At 32.4% G+C, this 23,657-nt stretch overlaps 1 protein-coding gene across 2 annotated transcripts in view; it reads right to left on the bottom strand.

The window, feature by feature from the left end:
- Window positions 1–2,513: 2,513 nt before the first annotated feature.
- LOC132940986 (elongation of very long chain fatty acids protein 7-like) overlaps window positions 2,514–23,657 on the bottom strand; it is a 33,497-nt gene continuing 12,353 nt past the window's right edge. The window contains exons 1-8 of one of the 2 annotated variants that reach the window (XM_061008832.1): window positions 11,206–11,226; window positions 7,034–7,125; window positions 6,350–6,621; window positions 5,436–5,492; window positions 5,242–5,347; window positions 5,023–5,159; window positions 4,724–4,873; window positions 2,514–4,339 (exon numbers count right to left, since the gene is read on the bottom strand). In XM_061008832.1, coding sequence (XP_060864815.1) covers window positions 4,067–4,339; window positions 4,724–4,873; window positions 5,023–5,159; window positions 5,242–5,347; window positions 5,436–5,492; window positions 6,350–6,621; window positions 7,034–7,085 — 1,047 coding nt within the window. In that variant the 5' untranslated portion in view covers window positions 7,086–7,125; window positions 11,206–11,226 and the 3' untranslated portion in view covers window positions 2,514–4,066. Of the gene's footprint in view, window positions 4,340–4,723; window positions 4,874–5,022; window positions 5,160–5,241; window positions 5,348–5,435; window positions 5,493–6,349; window positions 6,622–7,033; window positions 7,126–11,205; window positions 11,227–23,657 lie in introns of those variants that run through there. The other variant, XM_061008830.1, reaches the window with a different exon arrangement.

Here is a 23,657-nt window from a genome sequence, read left to right on the forward strand (position 1 = left end):
AGTAATTTACGACTTATTAATCTTATGGTCATACTGTAATTTTATGTTTTGCTTATTAGTTATTACCAATTAAAATCATTTTTGAAAAATGAATACACTTCTTAAATTAATAATTTCTAACCTAGTTAAGTTATTAAATTAATTTCTGTTTTTATTAATAACTGTTTAATTCTTTAATTACCCACCTAATAATAAATGATTTCAAAATTATTATATAGCCAGTTTTATTAGTTTTCATTTTCCAGTATAAATTTAAGAAGGAGGTTCAAAAAGTTCTAATAATATCTGGATGAATGTAACAAACTAACATTACATTATTTTAAATTAGCAATTATAAAATTAATTTTGCAAACTGAAATAAATTGAGTACAATTAAAAAAGTATTTGGAATGTATTTTAAATACTTTTTGAATGGATGTATTTGTATTTAAATAAAACTTTAAATGTATCTTTTATAAGACTGGGCCAAGTTATGACTTTATGAGTAAAGAATCTTACAAAAATGTTTGAAAAAATTCATTTTTAAGAACCGGTAAGAACGGGAATTAACCGGAACCGGAACCCATATTTTGTAATTTTAAGAACCGGAACCGGAACCTATTATATTTTTTTATAAGAACCAAACCGGAACCAGAATCGGAAAAATCCTAAAGGATCCAGTCTCTGGTTCAAACTAATATCTAAATTTTTCTGATATTTCAAAAAACAATCTTCAAGAATTTTGTCGAAATTGGTTGATTTGTTTTTTAGACTATAAGCAACAAACATAAAGCCTTTGGGCTTTAGTTGTACATTTGAATAACAAACAATAAATTAAATAATATTTTCTTTTATTTAAAAATATACCATAGCAACGCATGGCGAACGACTAGTCAAAACATTTTTTTTTTAATGTTATTGAAGTTCTGTAACTAAGGTAAGTCTCTCCATTAACAAACGATTATTCGATTTCGTGAGTTAAAACGAAATTCATGTATTAGCCACCCTATATCATATTATTGTGTATAGCGTGTTTACTTTTTGGAATATTATTTTTAAGTCACAATACCTATTTTATGTCAATATAGGTACTAATAATATGTACGGTTTGTGTTTGCGATGTGTTATTGATTTATCATGTCTTGTGCACCTATTATGTTTTTTTTTTATATATTTTAAAAGAAATAAACAATCTGTGCCCTAGCCCCTAGAGTACGATAATACTATGTGATTTAAGACCTATATATAGGTATATATATAAACATGAGGTATGAAGCCATTATTGTGATGGCACAATTTTTTATTTTATTTTTCTGTTTTTATTTGAATGTTATATTTTATTAAATAAGAAGATATCTACACCAGTTCCTGTTCGATTGTCGCGGGGGATTTCCAGGAACTGTATAAAGGGATTGGAGTGGCAAGGGAGTCCATTATAAAATAAAATCGTCTATTTATAGGAAGTTTTTACTTCTGCACGAATAGTTTTAATTTATAAATATGTGTGTAAAAGTAAAATTGAAAATACATGGTGGTGCATTACTGATTGTGCGTAGGATTTTGTCTAGAAAAGTTTGAATTTTATTGGGATTGGATTTTTTGTCATGGCCCAGAGTTGGAAACCATCATAAGTCCAAATTGTCATAATCTAGGCCCTAGGGTTTATGAATGGATATTCTTATATTTATTTTAATTTAATGTGTTGATTGGGTATAATGTTTTGATCAAGCATAATCGCGCACTTAATGCTAGTTTTTTTTTTATAATGAGTGCCCAGGGAAACGATGGTCAATGAGCAGGCCTAATAAACTAATACCGATTTGGAACATGGAATTGGGGTGTTACCTAAAGAAAATTCATGATAGGAAGCAAAATAGAGAAAATGTGTAAAGGTTTTTTTTTTTTTTTTTATTGGGTAACCCGCGGCAACATAGGCAATTGGGTGTGGGGGAGGGCACTGTAGGTTTTTTAATTGGGTAGGTTGGTACACGTGTGTGTTGTGTTTTGGCAGAATTTCTAATGCGGCACCCGTAGGTTTCTGCCGTGCCCCGGGTGGGGGAATGGCGGCACTTGTTCTCCGGACACCGTGACTTGCCCGAAGAAAAATGCCGCCCGCGGCCAAGGTATCGAACTCAGATCGGCTGCGTCGCAGCCGACGGCCTTAGTCCGCTCGGCCATTCCGTCCCCTGTAAAGGTTTTATTTGATTGACTTTAACTAAATAAAATTGTATGTTCATTAATAATTAGTAAAAAAATTAAAAGTAATATTATTTAGTTTGCCTTTGCATATTATATATTATACCTATATATATAATAATGTATTGTCTATTTGTCTGCTTTGCACGATGCGCATTAATAATAAAACAAATCTATTTTATTAGTTAAAAGTTACTAAACTCACTACTTACATATATTATGTATGTTGTATACATATTATTTATCGTGTTGACTGATGACGTTTACCGTAATAAGTAATAACACTCATTAATATCACATTTTTCACTAATGCGAACAACGTAAAAATCAAATAATGATTTAAAAATATTACATCAATTTTATTTATATTTCAATCATACAATTAATATTTAATTAAACAAGGCAAGAAATACAGGGCACTATAAATGACTGAATATTACATAATATTAACATATTATTATAATTTAAATTACATAATAATATAACTTACTAGGTATTATAATAATAGTCTGTTCGACCATATTTTAACATTATAAACGAGCGGAGAGCTGCAAAGTCTACAGTCAAACAACTCACACGGATAACGATTTTGTGCAGAACCGTTTCGTAATTATTTTTGAATTATTTTTTCTCCTCGTACCGACTCGTATCTACGATTGGCAAAGGTGTATAATATTATGATTATAGTCTATAGACATTACACACATTAAATACAACTAAAAAAAAAAAAAAAACAAGTCGAGAAATGGGTTACAGATTTATATATACCAATACAATAATACTATAGTATTATTATACATAATAACGAAGACCTGAAGCGTCGAACGCGATCGTCGGCCAACCTACGCATTTAGATTTCTGTCATTGTACACCTACTATATGGTATTGTGCATTATTATTTTGTTATCCTCCTTGCCTCGCCGCGTATTCGCATACACGGATAATATTATTGTACGTTTCGAGTACGACAATCGCACCATCCAACGATGGTAATAATATTAATTCGTAAGACGTAATATCTACACAATTCAATATACGACGTGTAAATCTATAGTAAAAGTTAATGATATTAAACTGGATTTGACTAACGGCCGTACTGTCGCAACGGACCGGACGAGTATAGTAACAATAATTATTATCGCTATCATGTCCTGTGATGTTGAAAGACGACGACAGGCGACCGCATGTGCTGCTTATAATATAGTAATAATAATAAAAATAATCATTATAGCAAATACATAATAATAAAAATAATAATTATAGTAATAATAATAATAATGATAATAATAATAATATACGACTGCAGCCCTAAGAAGGCCTAAGTGATAAAATATACAATATACAATATTATGTACGAGAAATTTTCAGATCGCCGATGAACACACTGAGAATCGAATTAATTTTCTTTGTTTTTGAGCTGTCGTCGGAGTCGCGCGAAACAAAATACTCGTAAATAATAATAATAATAATAATAACAATGACGTATCGAGACGCCTTGAAACTTGAGAAAAAAAACTGCATAACCATAGTTGATGGTATATCATATTATTATTATCGTAACTGTATCCTGGGAATCAAATCATTGAGTCAGTCAAAAACCTAGGAGGTCGTTGGAAATAAAAACGAACGATGTCACGATCGGCGCGCAAATGAACGATTTTCGGGTTTGGTCGGCACACATGTTATTATAATATTGTACCTACACTGTAATTTATCTATCTTATTATTATGGTGTTATATTATTATTTTGCGCATTTTCGTTTCGGTTTTTGTTGATATATTGAGCGCGACCCATCCACGGATGGTGACATGGGCGGTTTTGCAGTGGATTGGTGGTAGTGTTGGGGGGGGGGGTCAGGGGCGGGGGTTGGAGAGCTGTGAGCCTATTTTATCACGCGTTCGCCGACTTGGACACGAACGCCCTGTTGCGAAACGAATCGTCAGACATGAACGCGCTGCAAGCCGCTCCGTTGACAGGTGGTCGCGAGTACATCTCGTCGCTGACATCGGTGTCCGTGACGGCGGGCAGAAAGCACGGCGTTGACGTCAGACTGGACCAGAAAGATTTGTTTTTGTTCGATGCGGGTACCGGCGGGTCGACGGGCCGGTTGTGTGCCCGGTCGTCGTCGTCCTTCTTCTTTTGAGCCACCTTCTTCTTATCCTCCTGCGTAAAACGTTCGAGATTAGTTTTTGCATTCTTAATAATATCGTATACTACGTTTCGGATATTAGTGTTGGGAGCTGACTGGACTTATGGTGGAGCAGTTAAAGATCCGTTAAAGGAACTTTCAAGTATAATACATGGGCCAGGGGTGGATCTTAAACTTGTGTTAGGGGGGGGGGGCAAGTTGGACCACATTGCCCCCCCTCATAAACCCGGAACAAATTAGTGGTTTACCCAAAAATCAAAATGTTCCTTTTTTTTCGAAATAGTTGTGTTTTTGAAATATTACTAGAAGAACTATATTTTGGAAGTGCGCTTAAAATGCTGCAGCTAAAGGCTATCGTTTTTTATCGTTAGAATTTTCCCGCGATCTTCTCGACTTACCCTTTTCTTGTACGATTGTTGGTAGAAGTTATAGAACAGGAAGTAGAACATGACGGCGTGCAGCAAAATGACCCAAGCGAATGCCTTCGGGTAATCGCACTCAGTGAACAGCAACTGGGACGCGTGGAGGAACACCATAATGAATTGGACCTGAAACACGGACGAAATAACGTTGAATATATTATCGGTCTGAAGTTTGCATTTTATATACAGCCATATACTGCAGGTTGTGAGTTGTGACCCACACGACTATATGTCTATATGTTGACATAATAATAATAATAATAATATTTTTGTACCATTTGGAGCACAGTCAAGTATTTCTTCCACCAGAGGTACTTTTGCATTTGTGGACCAATGGCGGCCAACATGTAGTACGAGTACATGATGATGTGCACGAACGTGTTGAGCAGCCCGAAGAACGTGCTGTGACCGCCTATACATGAATAGAATTTAAAATGACGTAATTAAATTGAATTTCGACGCAGGTCCATCTGGTAAGTGGGGGGTAGACTCACCGGGTGTGAACTTGACGCCGAACCACACGCTCATCGGCATGATTCCGTGGTGGATGACGTGCAGGGTGGATACTTGATCGTATTTCTTGCGCATAACGAAAAAGAACTAAATAAAAGATACACAAAAACAACCATTAATATTCGATACGATTGGGTTTACCAATTATTGTAGATCGCGAAGCGTATTCACTTACGGTATCGAAGAATTCCGTGAATTTCGAAAAGTAGTACCACCAGCAACCTCGAGCTACCTACAAATTAAAATCGAAATGTGTAAGACGGCATTATGGATAGGCAATTTCATAACACACAGTGTATGAACGACCAACATTATATACAAATATAATATTATAATAATTATGGTATGTCCCACAAAAAACGCTGAATGCGTAATTTACCCGTAATATTAGTCTCAATGTTGGAAAACAATGTTTTTCTTTTTTTTCTTTTACTTATATCAGTCATAATCTCATTCCGATTTAATTATTATCAGTCACAATTTTTTCACGTTTAAATTTTTTGTTTATTCATTGTTATGCACAGAGTGTCCCATGAACTCCATCGGTTTTCCAAATTAAATAATGCAAACAATTTTTAAAAAAAATACACTTTTAACTAAAGAACACGAAACCAAATCGTAGGGCGTGAGGTACCATGATCAGGGATGGCCTAAATTCAATATACTATCCATGACCACAATATAACAACCACTACTATGAACCTTATGCTATGTTCCGTCTATTAGTATAATATCTATGATGATAATTGACAACAAAATAGATAAAAACACCAACATTGAGACAAGACAGAAATAGTTAGCGATTCAAGACTAGACTGCACAATAACAATTATTTTGGACTGCGCGTCACCCAAACCCTACCTTAGGTTGTCTAGGGTCAACATTGTTTGAAGGAGTTAGCTAATACCTGTGCATATAGCAAAAAGTTGTATACTATATAATGTTTCTATCAATGTTGTCCCCAAATATCTATATTCTATATCTATGCTCAGTCCATATTTATGTAATATGTCGATGTTCAAAACACAGGAGTTCTTTATGCGGGACACTCTTTAATAAAATTATATTATGTTATATCGATGGACTTACTCTCAGAGCGGTCGGCGAATTGGAGTAATCGACAGGTTCGCATCGAAGACTGTAACCGTTGCCCCATGCACCGTCCCATGCTTCGAAGAAGATCCACGAGGAGAATATGACTTGCAGTAAATTATAAATGATTAATGTTTTTCGCAGTTGGAATGGTTTGCGGTCTCTCATCAACCTCGGTCCCAAAACCTTAACGATGAACGCATATGTCAGGCACATGGCCATGGTAGGCAAGGGACTGCTCATGAGGAACCAATCATTAACCCTTTTGTCTGAAAATATAAAATGTTTAAGTAAATCCCCGGGATACCAAACAAGATATTAAATTTATTCTTCTTGGAAACATTTTTAAAAAACGAAATTAATCAGCATTTCCTATTCGCTAATCCAAAATAACTGTAACAATATTAGGTATGGACATTTTAATAACTCTTTATTGAAAATATTATTACCCGGAATCAACCAAATATGACTATAGAAATATTAAAAGTTTCGAATTAATGTTTAAACGCTATTTTATAGAAGATATTAATATTTGCTGTCGATGTAATCATATATGCAAATGTGTAAATATAATTAAGATAGTAATTGATTAAATTAAAATGCTCAACGATTTCCTTTTTAATGAAATACTGTTTAAAATCTTTATAAAATATACAATAGATCGTATTAAAAATTACTTACCACTGTAATCGTTCATTAGGGTGTTATACCCTTCGATTACAGTGTTCAACATCTTGGCAATTGTATCGATATCCTACGTATGTGTATTCAACCTATATAAAACAAAACAAAAAAAAAAACAAATTTAGTAAACAGATTTTAATTAGTCACTATTTTTTGTGGTTAATCATATTTTCCTCAATTTGCGTGATACAAAACAAGTCATTATTTATAATAATTAATAAGTATTCAATTAGTGATTTCGATATTTTGGTATGGTCATATTAGTTGTTTTCTGATAGCTTAAAATAGTATTTTAATACCATATTATACTTAAAGTAACATATATAAACATATCTGATATATTATTTTATATTAACAACTGTCAAATATATTATAGTATTTATAATAAATACTAATAATATTATAATTTTGGGAACTAATAAATTATTTTTGACATTTCATCACGCCCTAAATGTGAATAGTAACCTGCGGTCTGTACATTATGTAAAGATCAGTTATTGTACAATGCATTCATAAGTACCCATAATAGTATTTTATACGCGTTAACACTGTTTAAAAACTACTCAAGGTTAAAATAAGAAATCGTATTTTGTTATATATTTTACATTAAACACCTAATGCGAAACACGATTCCCCGATGATAAGCTAATGACGGCTGATAATAAAATAATATATTTCAATAAATAATAATATTAACACGTTGATTAAGAATAGAAAGAAAAAAATGGTTTACTCATATTATTATATTGTGTTATAGTATTATATAGGTGTCCGATTGCAAAACGAATATTATAATCTAAACTATTTCTGTGAGCGTTTTTTTATTTCTTCTGGACAATACGTTCACGACATCTTGTAGGTTTTTTATCTCCGTTGAAAAAATAATGATACTAGTAAAAAATCACAATCGAACTGTAGAATTTCGTTTTGAAATCATGGATTCGGGCAGAAGTCGACGAAAGTATTGCACTTCGACGTGCCAGACGGTACCTAGGTAGGAGTGTGTCACCGGACGACACATTATAGGTAGCCATATAATATTGTGATATAATAATAAAAAATAATAAATATATCATAATTAATATGTGGCACACACGACCGTCGACAAAAAAATGATTACACATTATTGTTATTATTATTATTATTATTATTATTGTTATTATGCGTGTATACTCTCTCCTGCACGCGCGTCGTCGTTACAAAACTACGGATTCGCGGGTTATTTTCCTTCTCCACTTCCCAACCAGTCACCCACTTATCCCCCCAAACGCCCCTCGAATTCTTATAACAATATATTATAATAACGAGCATTGTTATTCCGCGCGATCGATCGTCGACGCAATCGTCTATATTAATTATCATATTATTATTATTATTATTATTATTATAAAATAAATAAGTCATGACTTAAGTATTATATATTATTATTATATAGTATATAAAAAATTCCGGCACAACGAAATCGACTTTGTGATGGTGTTTATATTATTATTATTAGTATAATGATTTCGACGGTCTGCAAAATATTTTATTCGTTCGGGCCGGCCTTGACGGAATTACGAACGTCTGCAAAACGAACGGTATTATATTAGTTTATATTATTATGATGTAGGACTGGGTAGTGGTAAAGAAGAATAAAAAACGTCACCGTGCGAAGCGTGTTTATCGTATACTACAGTTGATGATTGCACAACAACTGCACAACCGTCCAAGGTAGGTACTTACAAGTAAAGTAAGCAAGCAAGAAAGTATATTATAAAACACTAAGTACACCTTTTATACGCCGTTTTGTATATCATAATGTTTAATAATAATGTTATAATGTTTATACCTAGTTGCAGGTAATGTGCTTCTGCACCGGATTAGGTTTGATAAAAATTCGTGCAGTGTGCTCCACCGCACTCGCATGAATATTCCGTCAGTAATAAAATATAAATTATTGCGTCTGTAAACAGGTGGGAATTTGCTGCGTATTTTAATATTCTCCGCGTAGAGACGAGAAGTGTGCAGTGTGTATCTCCAAAAGTTTTCGAAAAAAAGAAAAAGATTTTCTCTGGTTATTATCTTGAAACCATATATTATAATTTATAAGCCGTACGGTATAGATCCTCGTTTGTTTCATCCTTCAATAATTTTTTAACAATATGTTATACTTTGAGTGGCGTGATCAATGTATTGATAACAATGATGTGTATTTTTAATTGTGTGTCTTAAGACACCTTTTCTATAGTAAAAAATGTTCCGATCATCAGCTTGTAGGGAGCAAATTGTACTTTGATAGATTAGAAGTAGACATTTATCAGTACTTTTTAATATAATCGGCGAAAAAAACAACACGAACACATTTTGATAAAATGTTTATATTATTATTAAAATAATTGTTTGGTAAACCAAAAATTGACCAAATTCACTCAGGTTCGAAGTTCGTTGTATGATTTATAAAATTGAATTCAAATCTAATAACACATCCATTACACTATTACAGTGACCCATTCAACGACAAGGTACATTTAACACCTACGCTGTACCCAAGAGCAGTTACCTACTTGCCCACTATTTTTCTTTTTCGATTGCTTTCGGTACCTTCGTATGACGTATTACCATAGGTGAATTTGGTGTTTACTAATAGTGATCGAATATGTATTGATATGTACAGCACTGAACACATTACACCGAAGATACTTGAAGTGTCAAACAATTTATGAATGAAAATAAGTTAAAAGCGTATCCACTAGACGGCCGTTGTCCAACTTGGGTTTCAATAAGTATTAAATTCCATAATGATCTCTCAGGTATGTAGGTACGTATAATATTATCGCGACACTCTGCACAGTCTCACTGCCCTGCTGAATTTCTGGGGGTACCGTGGGCCTTACATTTCGTATTCTGAGCATGTTATTTTCTTAGAAATGTTGAAGAACGAAATATTATATCGAACATAAACCTTAATAATACACTATTAAATATTAATATTATAATATAATTTATGACGATAAAATCGTACTAGGTAGGTACTTGAAAAAGAGTTTATCAGCCGGCGTGCCGTGAACTGCCCTGAGATGTGTCGCGAAATTATTATTGAAATATTATTAACTATTCATACATATTATAGTGTGTACTGTGTAGGGTGTTTCGGGATTTGCATAAAGTGTGCCGTGAATAAAAACGTTGAGACCTATACTGACTTAAATGGAGGTCTGGTTTCTGAAGGCGGAGACATGATCAATTCCTTCTCCCCCCCCCCTTTAGTGAGCATTATCAAAATCGTTTCACCGAAATGTCATACGCTACAGATAAGATACGGGGAACGGACCGAAAACCAACTCGTCTGTTCGAGCTTGACGTCAAATACTGCTGCAGTGTTATCGGAAAAGCGTAAGAGGTTCTTCGCAATGAGAAAAAAAATGTTAATATTATTATATTATGCTATTCAAGCGTTATACATTGAATTTCATACTGTAAATCTGATTATGATACGCGTGTTGGTTATTTTTCGTTTGTATATAATATAGTCTCCGTTTCCGAGATCGAAATCACTGCTGCAGCTCGTTGCATACTCGAACTACCTACCTGCATGACGGTTATATTAGAGAGGTATTCAGGTGTAGTATATAATATTATGTACTACGGCGAAGCGAAAAATATAAACAAAATAACACATTAATTTAGAGTTAAAATCAATGTAAAACGTTTCGTGAGATATGAAAATAATAAATTTTTTGCTGCGACGCCGACACGATTCGTTTAAATTCAGTACGGTTTAATAATATTCCACGCGTGCCATGATGGTTTTGTGTACCTATATAATATATTATATATATTATAATAATATGCAAATGAAACACCGTAGCGTATATAGGTACACGGCAAAGCCGGGTTTACAACTCCGTCGTCCGTGGTTGTGTCGTGTGCCAGTTAGGTCGTATTGGTCGACGTAATCGTGGTATCACATTATCACTATAACCACGATCTAGCGGGACATTTTCCCGGTATAGCTTTTGGACACGACACGACGGACGACGTGGCCGCGAACCCGCGCAGTGCACAATTTATATATTATATACATTATATTATATTATAATCGTTTTTCGGTGGGTTTTGGATCTCGAGACGGACCGTCGCAACCATTTTTCTACAGGTAATAAAATAATACTACGGTATATACCTACCTATTAGTGTATACCGCGCATAACACCACGGACGGTTCAATCAGGACCCACGAGTGAAAAACGATTTGCCGCGTACACGGAAAACGGTCCGAAAACGGTGTGTAACATAACGCGAGTCGACGTGAAATCGCGACGGGTCTGAGCACACGCGGCTATGAGATGTTTTGCTAAAATAAATATATTATGTGTCCGCGTAGAAAACGACGGTAAATGCACGTATGCGGCCGCGGAGGAGGAGAGTGCGTACGAAAACAAAATAATAATTAAATTGTGCCGCGTAACCATTGTATGCGCGTATACTACAATAATAATAATAATAATACACGATAATGTATACAGGGTGATCATATTGTTGCTCGGAGCTTGATGTTCCTCAAACCCGACCCAAATCTGCAACTTGGCAAACTGCAGTGTTATAATGATATTAAAAGTTAACTCCATCCCTACACGGTTCTAACCGCGAAAAAAGTTTAGGTTACGGGATTAGCGTTAAGGAATTTCGAGTAGTGTCTTGCAATAATTTTAATATTATAATCACCCCGTATACGTGTATACATAATATTATAGTATACTAGCAATCCTACGGATCACATACTTTAACAGTCATTAAAAATTAAAAATAAGAATAATTAGAAAGAGAAAAGAAGAAGAAGAAGAAGAATAAGAAACTACCCTCGTGGCGCAGTAGTAAACAGTTTATAATATTATTGTGTAGTACAGTAGAATTCTGTTATTCCAAGTTGAAGGGACCTATGAAAAAATTCGAATTATCTACGGGGAGTTATCAAAAATGTAATATTATGTAGGTATAATATGTAATGTGTAATAAATAGGCTTAGGGACTTATACCTCTAAAAAGGTGTACTGTGTACACCTCAACCCCCCGGAAGTTTTCATTTTTTAAGGTAAAAGTTTTGTCCAGTGGAAAAAAAATAAGAAACAATCGTGTGCAGTTTATAATAATCATGATCGTGTATGTATTTCGATTCAATAATGTCCACCGCCACAGACCGTATAAAATTGTAAGTACATTTATCGCGACCTCCAACTATAATGCAGCGACAACTATCGTACTACCCGAAGGCTTAGAAAAAATAAAAACTAGAAAATTCAAGTTTCGCCTTGCTGGAGAATCCGATTGATATCAGGTGCCCACTAGTCGTACTTCATTTTAAAACGTACCTATATAGTTTTCCGTGTTATTGCTCGTTTGTTTCATTTACAACTTATTATATAATAACTGACGTCCGCGACGTTTTCATTACTGTGTTTGTCCACACGTTATTGCAGACTTCCAGTTATCGACTTTTTGACGGACGGCCTTGTACCACAATATACATAATATAATAGGTACCAGTTTACCCCGGTCCAACCGGATACTAAACAGTGGTCTATACCAGTGCAGCCGTGACTGGTATGCCTACACCAGCAGCAATTCAAGTCCTCCGTTGTGGCGTGTTGATTTTTTCGCGGAAGACTATCTCATCTCGCGTAATATTAATATTCGATCATATTTTACTCGGGCGAAGGTTGTAAGCTGTTCACATGCACCCATCGTGGGTGTAAATAGCTCCTGCAATGCATGCACCGATATGGCATAATGACTGCATATAGCCACTACTAGTAGGGGGGAGGGGGGTGCTAGTGCGTCTTTAGCACCACAAAAAACAGAGCCATAGTTCTTAATTTTTACAAAGTTTTGTTCTTTTTGATCGTTTAAATACATAGCGTATTATAATTTTTGTACAAAAAATACACTGAAACATATGAAAAAATCTACCTAACATTTTTTTACGGTAAACTTCCATTAGCGGTTTATTTAAAAAACATTTTTCGTTTTCCGAATTTCAGAACCTTTAAAATTTCTCGTCACGATGCCGCAGTTTCAGCGTCACCACGCGTAATAATTATAACACAAATATCGCACCAATCACTATATAGTTAGGTTCAATATTGTTATGCTTCTAACAATAATAATAATATATAATGCTTAAAAGATGAGAAAAAAATGTATCCGATCAGCATCGTGCGGAATAAAACGCCAACATATAAATACGATCATATAATAATATGAGTAAATACTCGTATTTATCGCTATATTCGATCTTTCGATATTTTATGTGAGCGGTTCGCATTTGTACTTAACTCGTTTCGGCATGATTTATATTATATAGGTAGGTACGATCAAGCTATAATCTCGCAGGCTAAACGCAAATAACGAGATTAATGACGAAAGATGTTTGAACGGATTATTCTTCATATACCTAATATGTAATAATGATCTCAGCGCTATGTAGGTATACGTATATATTATGTAATTCAATTATTTGAAAAATACAGAATTTGGTCGCCTAAAAAGCGACCAACGTGCATAAAACTTTTTAATACAATATGATTAAAAACGAGTATGTCGTATAAATTATAACTTTTTCTCTTTCTCGTTAAATCACCGCATGAGAGCTAACTGTTTGCACATTACTTACTGGGAGTATTACTTCGGCCGTATAAATTACAACTAAATGCATATTAGAATAAAATATATTTAATATAATAGTAAATATTATATCAAATATATTATGTGTTAGTGTGTCAGTGTGTAATCCATACCAAGTGATACATTTAACGTAAGACACTAATTATTTCAAAAACTATTAACGTTAAAAATATATTTTTACTATTATTTTATCATTGTTGTTTAGAAAATATTATGTATCACAATATGCATTAATCCTTTATTCGAAAGCAGAATATTTTATGAGTACGATGAAAAACAGCATGAAATATAATTTTTTCAAAAATGCTAGTCTATTTTTAACGACTTAAAATACATATCAAAAGGCATATTCAAAAACGTCAGTGTCTTCTGAAATAATAAATATCTCGTGATAAATGGTTCAATAACCCGTATAATATAATATTGGGATAGGAAACTAAAAAGTATTTTCTCCAGGCCCTAGACAGTGTTTTAATATTTCTAAGTTATAATAAAATATTTAAATATGAAATGTACATTGTAGATACATTTATTTTTGAGGCGGTCAAATCTGAAATCTTAAAAACTCATACAGTACGACTGTCTCGCAATATAGGTAAGAAGTATCTAAAAGCATACAGCGCGTTTAACCTCATCTAATATGTTGTTATATACTTCGCAGAAACGATCTATGTAAATAATATACTATAATGTTAACACTGAAAGTGCATTTTTTTATGAAACCTAATCATGGATTATTTTTTTTTAGCAAAACGACAATCAAACTAGTTTTGTTATTATACTCATAAACTAGTTCAACATCTGACGTCTTGCGCAAAAATAATGCCATTTTAATTACTTTTGGATCAAGGACGTACGCGCGATGGTATTATTATTATTATAGCAAGTATATATATATAGCTACTTAGCTAATACTATTATAGTCTATCCTTGAAATAAAGTTTATTCGGTCCTTGCACCTTGACCGCTACCAAAGCCAATCGTCGCATCTTGCTATTGATATCTTTTGGAATAGGAAGAAACATACTTTATACATATTTTAACATATAACATTATTTTTTTAAGTAGTTTATTGGAGTAAAATTTCCTTACGTGGCTGTAATAGTGCGTATATAGGTTTCGTTTTAGCCCGCGTCCAATAATAACCCATGCCAAATGCAAATTTTTCGTTGCACCATATTATAAACAGCCATTTCGCTGACATTACACTAAGTAGATAGGTATATTTTTTATATTTTTTACATACGTCAAATTCATTGCTTAGGACCAATTACATAATATTACTGATTAGTATTATAATACGGTTGACGCGAGTAAATCAAACAGTGCGTTCAAAAATTCTTAAACGTACCTGTCCAGCGTCCTGCAGGCGGTTTAAACAGAATAAATTATAAAGATTCAGCCTCCGATGTTATAAACCTAAACAAATTATTGTTATCAACGAAATAAACATTTTATTTTAGTATTTTAAAGTTGATCCATTTGTAATTAAAATACGAATTTATAACAAAATCTTATTTGTATGATTAAGTAAATTGTAAAAAATAAAATACTGAATAATATTGTATTGTTTATTTTTCTTCCGTAAACAATAAAATTATACATTTTGCTTTCAATATTTTGTTATTATTTTTTTCGAAAAATGCGCATGCGTAGATATTTTCACGGTTGAAAAATGACAAGACATATAATTATTATAAAATTTAGCATGGTTTCCAAGCGTGCATTGTTCGGTTCGAGATTGTTGGTCGCACAGTAGGAGATGAAGTAGATTCTAAATAATTGGGTCAAGTATCAATAACCCATCAACTATACATATTTCGTAAATTATAATTTGGACATTCATTGGAGTCGACTTGAATTGATTTGAATAGAACACTGTTTACGTAGGTAAAAGGTTGCAATAATAGTTACATAATATCACAATCGTATATTTTAGACTCTGCTCGGAGTACCTAAAATATCGGATTTAAATGTAAGTACGTGTATTTTTCTCCCAGAAGGCATCTCCTTTGTACTATATAGTAGTTTTGATTGTTATTTAAATTCTCTGTTAATTTTTCATTAATCTGTTAACAGTGGGGAAAATTTGCTCCCGAACACCGGTAAAACCGATATATCAATGATTTAACGTTAATATTTGAAAACATTTACAGACGCGTTTATCCGCGATGACCTGTCCAACTCTTGTATTTCAATTGTAGGTTTATGTATTATTACATAATTATAAATTACTCCCACCAAACGATAAATTGTATATTTTATTCGGTATTTTTTTTTAAAGATATCGTAGTTGTTGTAGTTTCCAGTTGGTATCACTATTATTATAAATGTTATAAGTTCAGTTCTTTCGGGTCCAAGCGAAATATCAAGCTTTTATCAGGCTTTTGTACAGTTACCAAATTACTTGACCATTCTTTATGATGCTCAACCCTCTATATTATTTTACCTTTTTCTGGCTTAGCCAACGCAATTTTTAAATTTTTCTAAAATAGTCAATTTATTAGGACCTGGGTGGTTTTAAAATTCTTACTGCATTGTCATGAACTATGATTTCATGTTTACCAGGGAATGTGCCTATTGTGCCTACCATATAGTTTTAATATCATAAAACGATTTTATTTGAAATCCCACACGAACTGCAGTGTCTAATTATTGTTTATAGTTGACTCGTATCCGAAATTCTTTATTGCAGAACAATAAGTTATACATTTAATCTCGAATTGTTGACACATTCATGATTCATATCATAATCTAACCTTCGTTTTATAGATAACAATAATACATTTCTAAATATTCAATAGGTATACGAATACATATTAAATAGTCATTAATTTACACTTATACTGTTCCGATGATATAGATGTTGTGCCTCTTGTGCACAAATCTGAAACATTTCAAAGCGATTAGAAGAAAACTGTACGATATTTTACTAAGGAAAAAAAGTTACTCAACTTACTCTGATGGTAACAGTTTATTATAATACAGCAGTGCAGTATTTTTACTACAACGCATTTTGTTGTTGGGTAAGGTACCTATATAATTATTGTCTTGTTCGCGTGACCTATTCATATACTAACTTTTGTTTACGTACAGTCAAACAATTATAAAATTCCAAAGTTTTGAACAGGTTTGAATTTTTTTTCTACGTTGACAGAAACACGATTTGGTATACTTTTGATATATGTAGGTACTGTGCCGCATACGAATCAGACTAGAAAATCAATGGTCGTAGGACCGAGGAAAATAATATTATTATTTGTATTATACCTATGGTTAAACAAACATAATGTAAGCGTGACTTTGCAGGTTCGGACGTATATTAATCGAATAAAACATATTATATGTAGACGGATTTTAACAAAATTCGATTGTGCAATTGGTTCGTTCTTTGCTTATTAAATAAGTATATTTGTTCAGTACAAACATAAAAAGTGTAAGTAGCTTAAACCTAACGACATCGACAAGAATGTGAAAGTCCGCCAATTTTTTTTAAGGTTATTATTTAAATTATCTTATATTATTTTGAAATGTCTTATAGACTATAGTTAAACAAATTTTACTAACATAATACTTAGATTATTGTGAAAACTATTCAAAATTTAGTAGAATCTCCTAAAAAACTATTTCAGATATGAGATAATAAGATTATTTCAGTCCGTAACTGTAGTAAGTACATAAGTAAAAATGCCTTCATCAAAAATCATTCACTAACAGTTTTTCAATAAAATCGTTTTTTTTTGTTATTATTTATTACATCTCTAGGGCATTTGTTCAAAAAAAAACGTCAAATTATTTATGGTTCGCTATTGATTCATCGTCATGCTTATTCGGACAAAATCACAAAAATATACTAAACCAATATTATTTTAAATATTAGCTGAGTACTACGTAAACACGACACTATAAGTAGTAGATTTTGAAACATTAGCTAAGTCCACTTCAAATTATTTGATATATTATGTTTGTAATGATTGGTTACATTTTAGAGAAATATACGAGGTAAGGTACCAACTACTCGTAACTGTCTAACTATTATTGAATTACTATACTGCCGAATAGATATTACATTTTATTTTAATTTCAATGTTTATCGGTAGAATGATATTTTCACAAGTATGAAAAATAATATTAGATAACATTAATATTATGTTACGGTTTGATAAAAACGACACGTTCAAATCAAAATATATCATGGTAATATGAGCGTAATAACCGGACAAATCTCACGTCAATCAACACAGACACCCTCCTCACTCATCTCACTCATTCATGTACGTAATATTTATGGATATATCGACCGGAAATAATGGTTACTGTAAAATTGTAATCGATCGCGATCAATAATTATTAATTGATTACAGTTTTTAAATGATAATGACGTGATATTTGAATATCGCGTAACTCTCGACGTAAATTATTACTCATCTACTTATGATAATTATATAGGTAGGTAGGTAGTACATATTATTATATTGCGAGAGGAATTTATTTTAAATTATAATTATTCCTCATTGGTATGAAAAAATTGTATACTTAAATTTTAAATAGGTATCATTAGGTATATTACCTATATATTTTTGTATACGACCGTTATATTACATTATTGCTCGAGTGTAAATCGAAAACTCGTTCTGAGTACTTAGCCCACTGGTATACGATAGTATTAGAAGATTGGTGGCACCAAAAATAAAAAAAATTACTGCTAGTGTAAATTAACATCAATTGTGAAAACTTAAATGATATCTGTTGATATCGAATAGGTAATATTATGTGACAAAAGCCTGACCTAACCTAACGCCTTGTGTCCCTGTCACGGCTATAGATAGTATGGTTGCCCATCGACACATGATTCCCATACTTGAAAAGTATCTACCGAAATGAATCCCTATGATCAGTATTAAAGTTAAATTAAACAGCTGGAGACTTAAGCACTAGTGATTATATGTCACAGTGGATATCACAGAACTACAATTTACATTTGAAAGGTAATTGAATTTATAGTCACTACAACAAATAAGCGCTAGTGCGTAAATCTCCAGCCGTTTAATACTGATAATGGAGATTCATTTCGGTAGACACTTTTCTAGATTCGTTGGGCAACCATATTATCTTTAATCGTGGTCTCTGTACAACAATTATGATATAAAATATTATATACTACGTGTTTGTGCTTAAAAAACGATCGGTAACAGAAAATCAGTTTCTAAAAGTATTTATAATCGCTCAATATTCAGCGCTTCAAACTGCTGCGTAAAACCATAGTTACCCTGCCTTACATCTGACATGATTACTATAATGATACGAGACAGGTAATCGAAATCCCGAGTGCATCTGTCAATATATATTGGATACCCAAATAACAAAATAATTTATTTTTTCTAATTTTTAATATACCTAAAATCATAATACAGATAATGGAGTATAGGTGTCATATCTAAAATATAAAAACTATTGACTTATAGTACAAAATATCGTGCGTATAGATAAGAAATGTGTCCAATAAAATAAATGAACAAGCATTCAAGTATGGACAGTGACAGTATTTTGAATTTATTTTTAATGCACAGAAAAATAAAGTGACCGTTTTGTTTTTGTCGAGGGTGTGGTTAATTCCTGTTCTGGCCGAGGACAGCAAAAATCCAAAACCAGCTGTACTAATGCATTCACAAGGGCGCCTCGTTTAATGCCCTTTTCCGGTATATGTTCTCTATACCGCGTATACCTACGTCGGCTGTGCGCATCGAATAGTGTTAATGCAGTGTTATTGAATCGTGTGTGATCATTATAGTTAGTTATACCGGCATTACCTGTTATACATCGTAAATGAACGTGCGGTACAACAAATCGAATGAAAACGTCTTTAAGTTCATAATATTATTATATGACGACCCGACGTTGTGACCTTAGGCCTCATAGACAATATATCATACGCAATGCCATCGTGGGTATTATAATTGTCGATATACGAGACGAAATCCGTAGGTAGTACGCGCTAGATACTTTTCTGCCGCGAAAAGACGATTGCCTTGTGTCCCGCGCAGGGAATTTCAGTGAAAATTAGAATCGCGTGTATAATAGGTATACCTATAATATATTAATTGACATCGGTCTCAGATAGTTTTGACCGCGACCCGTCCAACTTGTTCTCGTCCAAGATTTTTAGGTCGAACGTATAAACATGGTCCAGTAACAGAATGACTTGAAACAACTTTTATTGTATATCAATATATTTAAAAAAAAAATGTTTTATATAATTCATAAACGCTTGAGCTACAAGTACCTATTATACAGTATAATTTTTAAATGCGATAGTGGTATCGTATAGATTTTCGAACATACGTTAAAGAACAATGTTATCTTTCTTTCTCCCGACCGCAAAGATACAAAGCTTTTCGCATCCATAACAACAGGAATTCAGCGATTATCGGACAAGTGTAATTTCCGATGGTTTGTGGTTAGCTCGCAAGGGCGGGATCGTCCAAGTTTGAAACCTATTCACGTGTTTTTTGGTGTCCACCTTTTGGTGGAATGGTGGAACCGCGGGCCACACAATGATTGTTTTAAAGTTAATAATTCCAATATACTTAATGCAAGTAGGTGCAGCGAAAATAGTTAACCGTTTTTTATAATCAATAAAAATTAAATTTATTTTGCACCACACGAAAATAATAGTGGCCTAACAATTTGGAATTATATAAATAACCGTTTGTTTGTAATTTGTATAAATGATTTCTTTGATTTTTGAACATGTAATGTTATAAATATACAATAATAAATAAAACAATAATGTATAATTATATTAGAAGTACATTATATTACATTATATTATCATATAAATCATAATAAATCACAAAACTGGTATTATTATAAAAAATAATGTTTTATAGAAATTATTTTTTCTTCAGACGTCCTTTTTAATTAATACTTGTATAATAATTTGATTTGAAAAGTGATTTTTAGTTTAAAATTAGTGTTGGATGGTTAAGATTTATTGATAACGTAACATCTACATTCTACATTCAACCTATACTATCATAGTATTATTTAAAATTGCAAAATTACCGTGGTTATCAGCTGTATGCATATTGCATAAACCTATTGTATATATTGATAAAAATGAACAAAAAAAATTTAAATTACGGCGCTACATCGACCGGGATCACATTACTGTGGTTATTTAGTTTCATCACCTTAGGGGTTGATTTATTTTTATAAAACGGTAGCAGCTTTGTCCTTTCTCGGAGGTCGAACTATATCTACAAACCAAATTTCATCAAAATCGATTCCGCGGTTTAGCCACGAAACCTAACCATTCTAGTATTATAAAAATATTCGATATCTGAAAATCAGGACATTTCATTAAAACGATGAAAACCGGTTTATTTGTTTGCGAATTGGGATGTCGGTGAACGGGGAAGATAGGCAAATAATTATTTTGCTCGTATATGCTCGTAATGCGTTTGACACGTATAGACGTAGACGCCCACTTAGGAATTAGGGAAACAGGTATATTAACTATATTATCGTTCTTGACTTCTCAGATTGTTAATAATATTAAAGTAAGACAGATACAATATTAAACTATGTAGGTAGGTACTATGCGACCACAAAATCCTGCGGCGCCGCAATGGCATCATTCCGTTATTCGTCCGTTTCAACAAACTACGCGAAAATCGCGTGTACCAGACTCGCGCCAATAGACAAATATACACATTTTATAAAAGATTAAAAATTGGAACAAGGTTGTTGTTTTTTCAGACCCAAAATATTATTATTATTTTTTAGCTGTAATTAAAACCATTTCAATTTATAAAACTCATAACAAACATTTTAGCGCGAGTCGTGGAGTTGGATATAATATGACATATTATGTTATATTATGTAGAACCGTGAAGTAACCTTGATCTGATTTCCAGTTTATTGTTGTGGTGTTTAATCATAGATCTACAATAATAGGTGAGTAAACTATTGTAATAATATTATTGATCTCTATTCGTTGGTTTCCGTTCAATTTTTTAACCATCGATTTCGATCACAAATTTTCGTTTTTATTTATCGTGCGTGCAATAATCGACAACCAAACGATTTATAAAATACATATATATAGGTAAGCCTATAAATATAGCTATATCATAAATATTTGATGGTCCAAGAGCACGGACATATTATTATTATTTTTGTTGTTGGTTGTTGTTATTATTATTATTAAACACAAAACGTATATAAAGCTTTCTCCGAACACAATAGCATAACATACGACGCTTTAAATTGTCTAAAACTATAAACGTTGTATATATAAATTGTACAGCCAAAGCCATTATAATATAATATATATCATATAGACGTCTAAACGAAACCTAACCGAAAATGTTGTTTTACTACAATATTTTGAAATCTATGGAGGTATACCTATTACATAAGAATCGTTCGTTTGAGTCCGCGTCAAGCCGCCTACCTATGTAAAACGTAAATACGACAACGGTTCATGTGGGTAGGTACCTGCACTATTTTATAATGTATATTATGTGAAATCGACGTAAATTTTAGTAAAATACTAAGAAACAAGAAAAATGCCTTTAAAAATACGACAAAACTTTTTAAAAATGCCCTTACACAAACAGATGTTTACGTAATAATATGTTAGATAAATAAATATGACTGAAGAAAAATCTATTTTTTATATAATTGTATATTTACATTTACGTAATATTTTATTTTGCATTATCATGATTGATGCGAATCGAAATAAAACGACTTATCTATATTATTATGTTATATTATATTATAATATACTCGTCTATATTCACCACGTGACAAAGATTTCGTAAAAAACAACATCAATAAAAATAATACGATGAAGCAAACTAAATTTTCACCTATTTAATTAGCGTTTTATTTTTAGTGACGTAGTTTATGTTAGTTTTTATCAAATTGCATCCATTCTTATTTTTTATGATATATTATACAAAAAAAAAAATGCCAAACAAATTCAAAAAAAATTGTTTTTGATTTTTAATTTCTTTGATATTCTATAAAACGAATGTTGTACTTCGAAAGCAATGTTTTGGGAAATTCAAAAATAAAATAAAATTTGTATTTAAATCTGCGCCCTAAATTCATTACTCTACGGTGGATGACAAAACACGATGCTCATTAAACGAGTTATCGTAATGATATCGTTTTCTCGAGAGAGCAGGAGATCTAACCCCGGGCTATCGAAACGTATATTCATGCTAAATACCTATGCATTAAACTGTGTGTTTGTGTACAGTGTTACTCGTCCGCGTCGAGAAAATTTTTCAAATTGGTTTTTGTCGAGTAAAACTTTGACCCAGTTGCAGGCCACCGTCGTGCACCGCGATTACTAATAATATCTCGAGAGCTGCCCGAAAGTCACACGTTCACTCTGTACATATAAATATTAGAAGACGACCGGGCGAACCGCAGGTACATATTTCATTAATAAGTCGATATGCATATTTTAAAAATCATTATTCATTATAGACACTTGTGCAGCGTTACATATTATTATATTATATACAACCATCATGCGTAATATGTTTCGTGTACTGCAATCAGTATATAAATATATACCTAACATAATAATATGTGACATGTGTATTATTGCACATACGTAATCGATTGACCGTAGCAGTTAGTATTCAATAATCCTAATACCTAATACGATATCAAATATAATATATATTGTACAGAGTGATTCGCCGTGCATGATCGTCCCAATATTTTCCTTGAATAATGAATATTTTATTAAATTCTTTAATTTGTAAATTTATAAATGTATACTTAAACACCGTATATTTAGATTCTTGCAATTTTTAATTTTTTTTGCATTTTATATTTTATAGAGTGTCCTGTGGTGATACAAACTTCAGCTGTTATTTAATGGAAATGTTTTTGCAGGTTGGACTATTTTTTTCGTAATCGTAATGGATTT

Source organism: Metopolophium dirhodum, chromosome 3 (assembly GCF_019925205.1).
Source record: "Metopolophium dirhodum isolate CAU chromosome 3, ASM1992520v1, whole genome shotgun sequence".
In the NCBI taxonomy this organism is placed as follows: Eukaryota; Metazoa; Arthropoda; class Insecta; order Hemiptera; family Aphididae; genus Metopolophium; species Metopolophium dirhodum.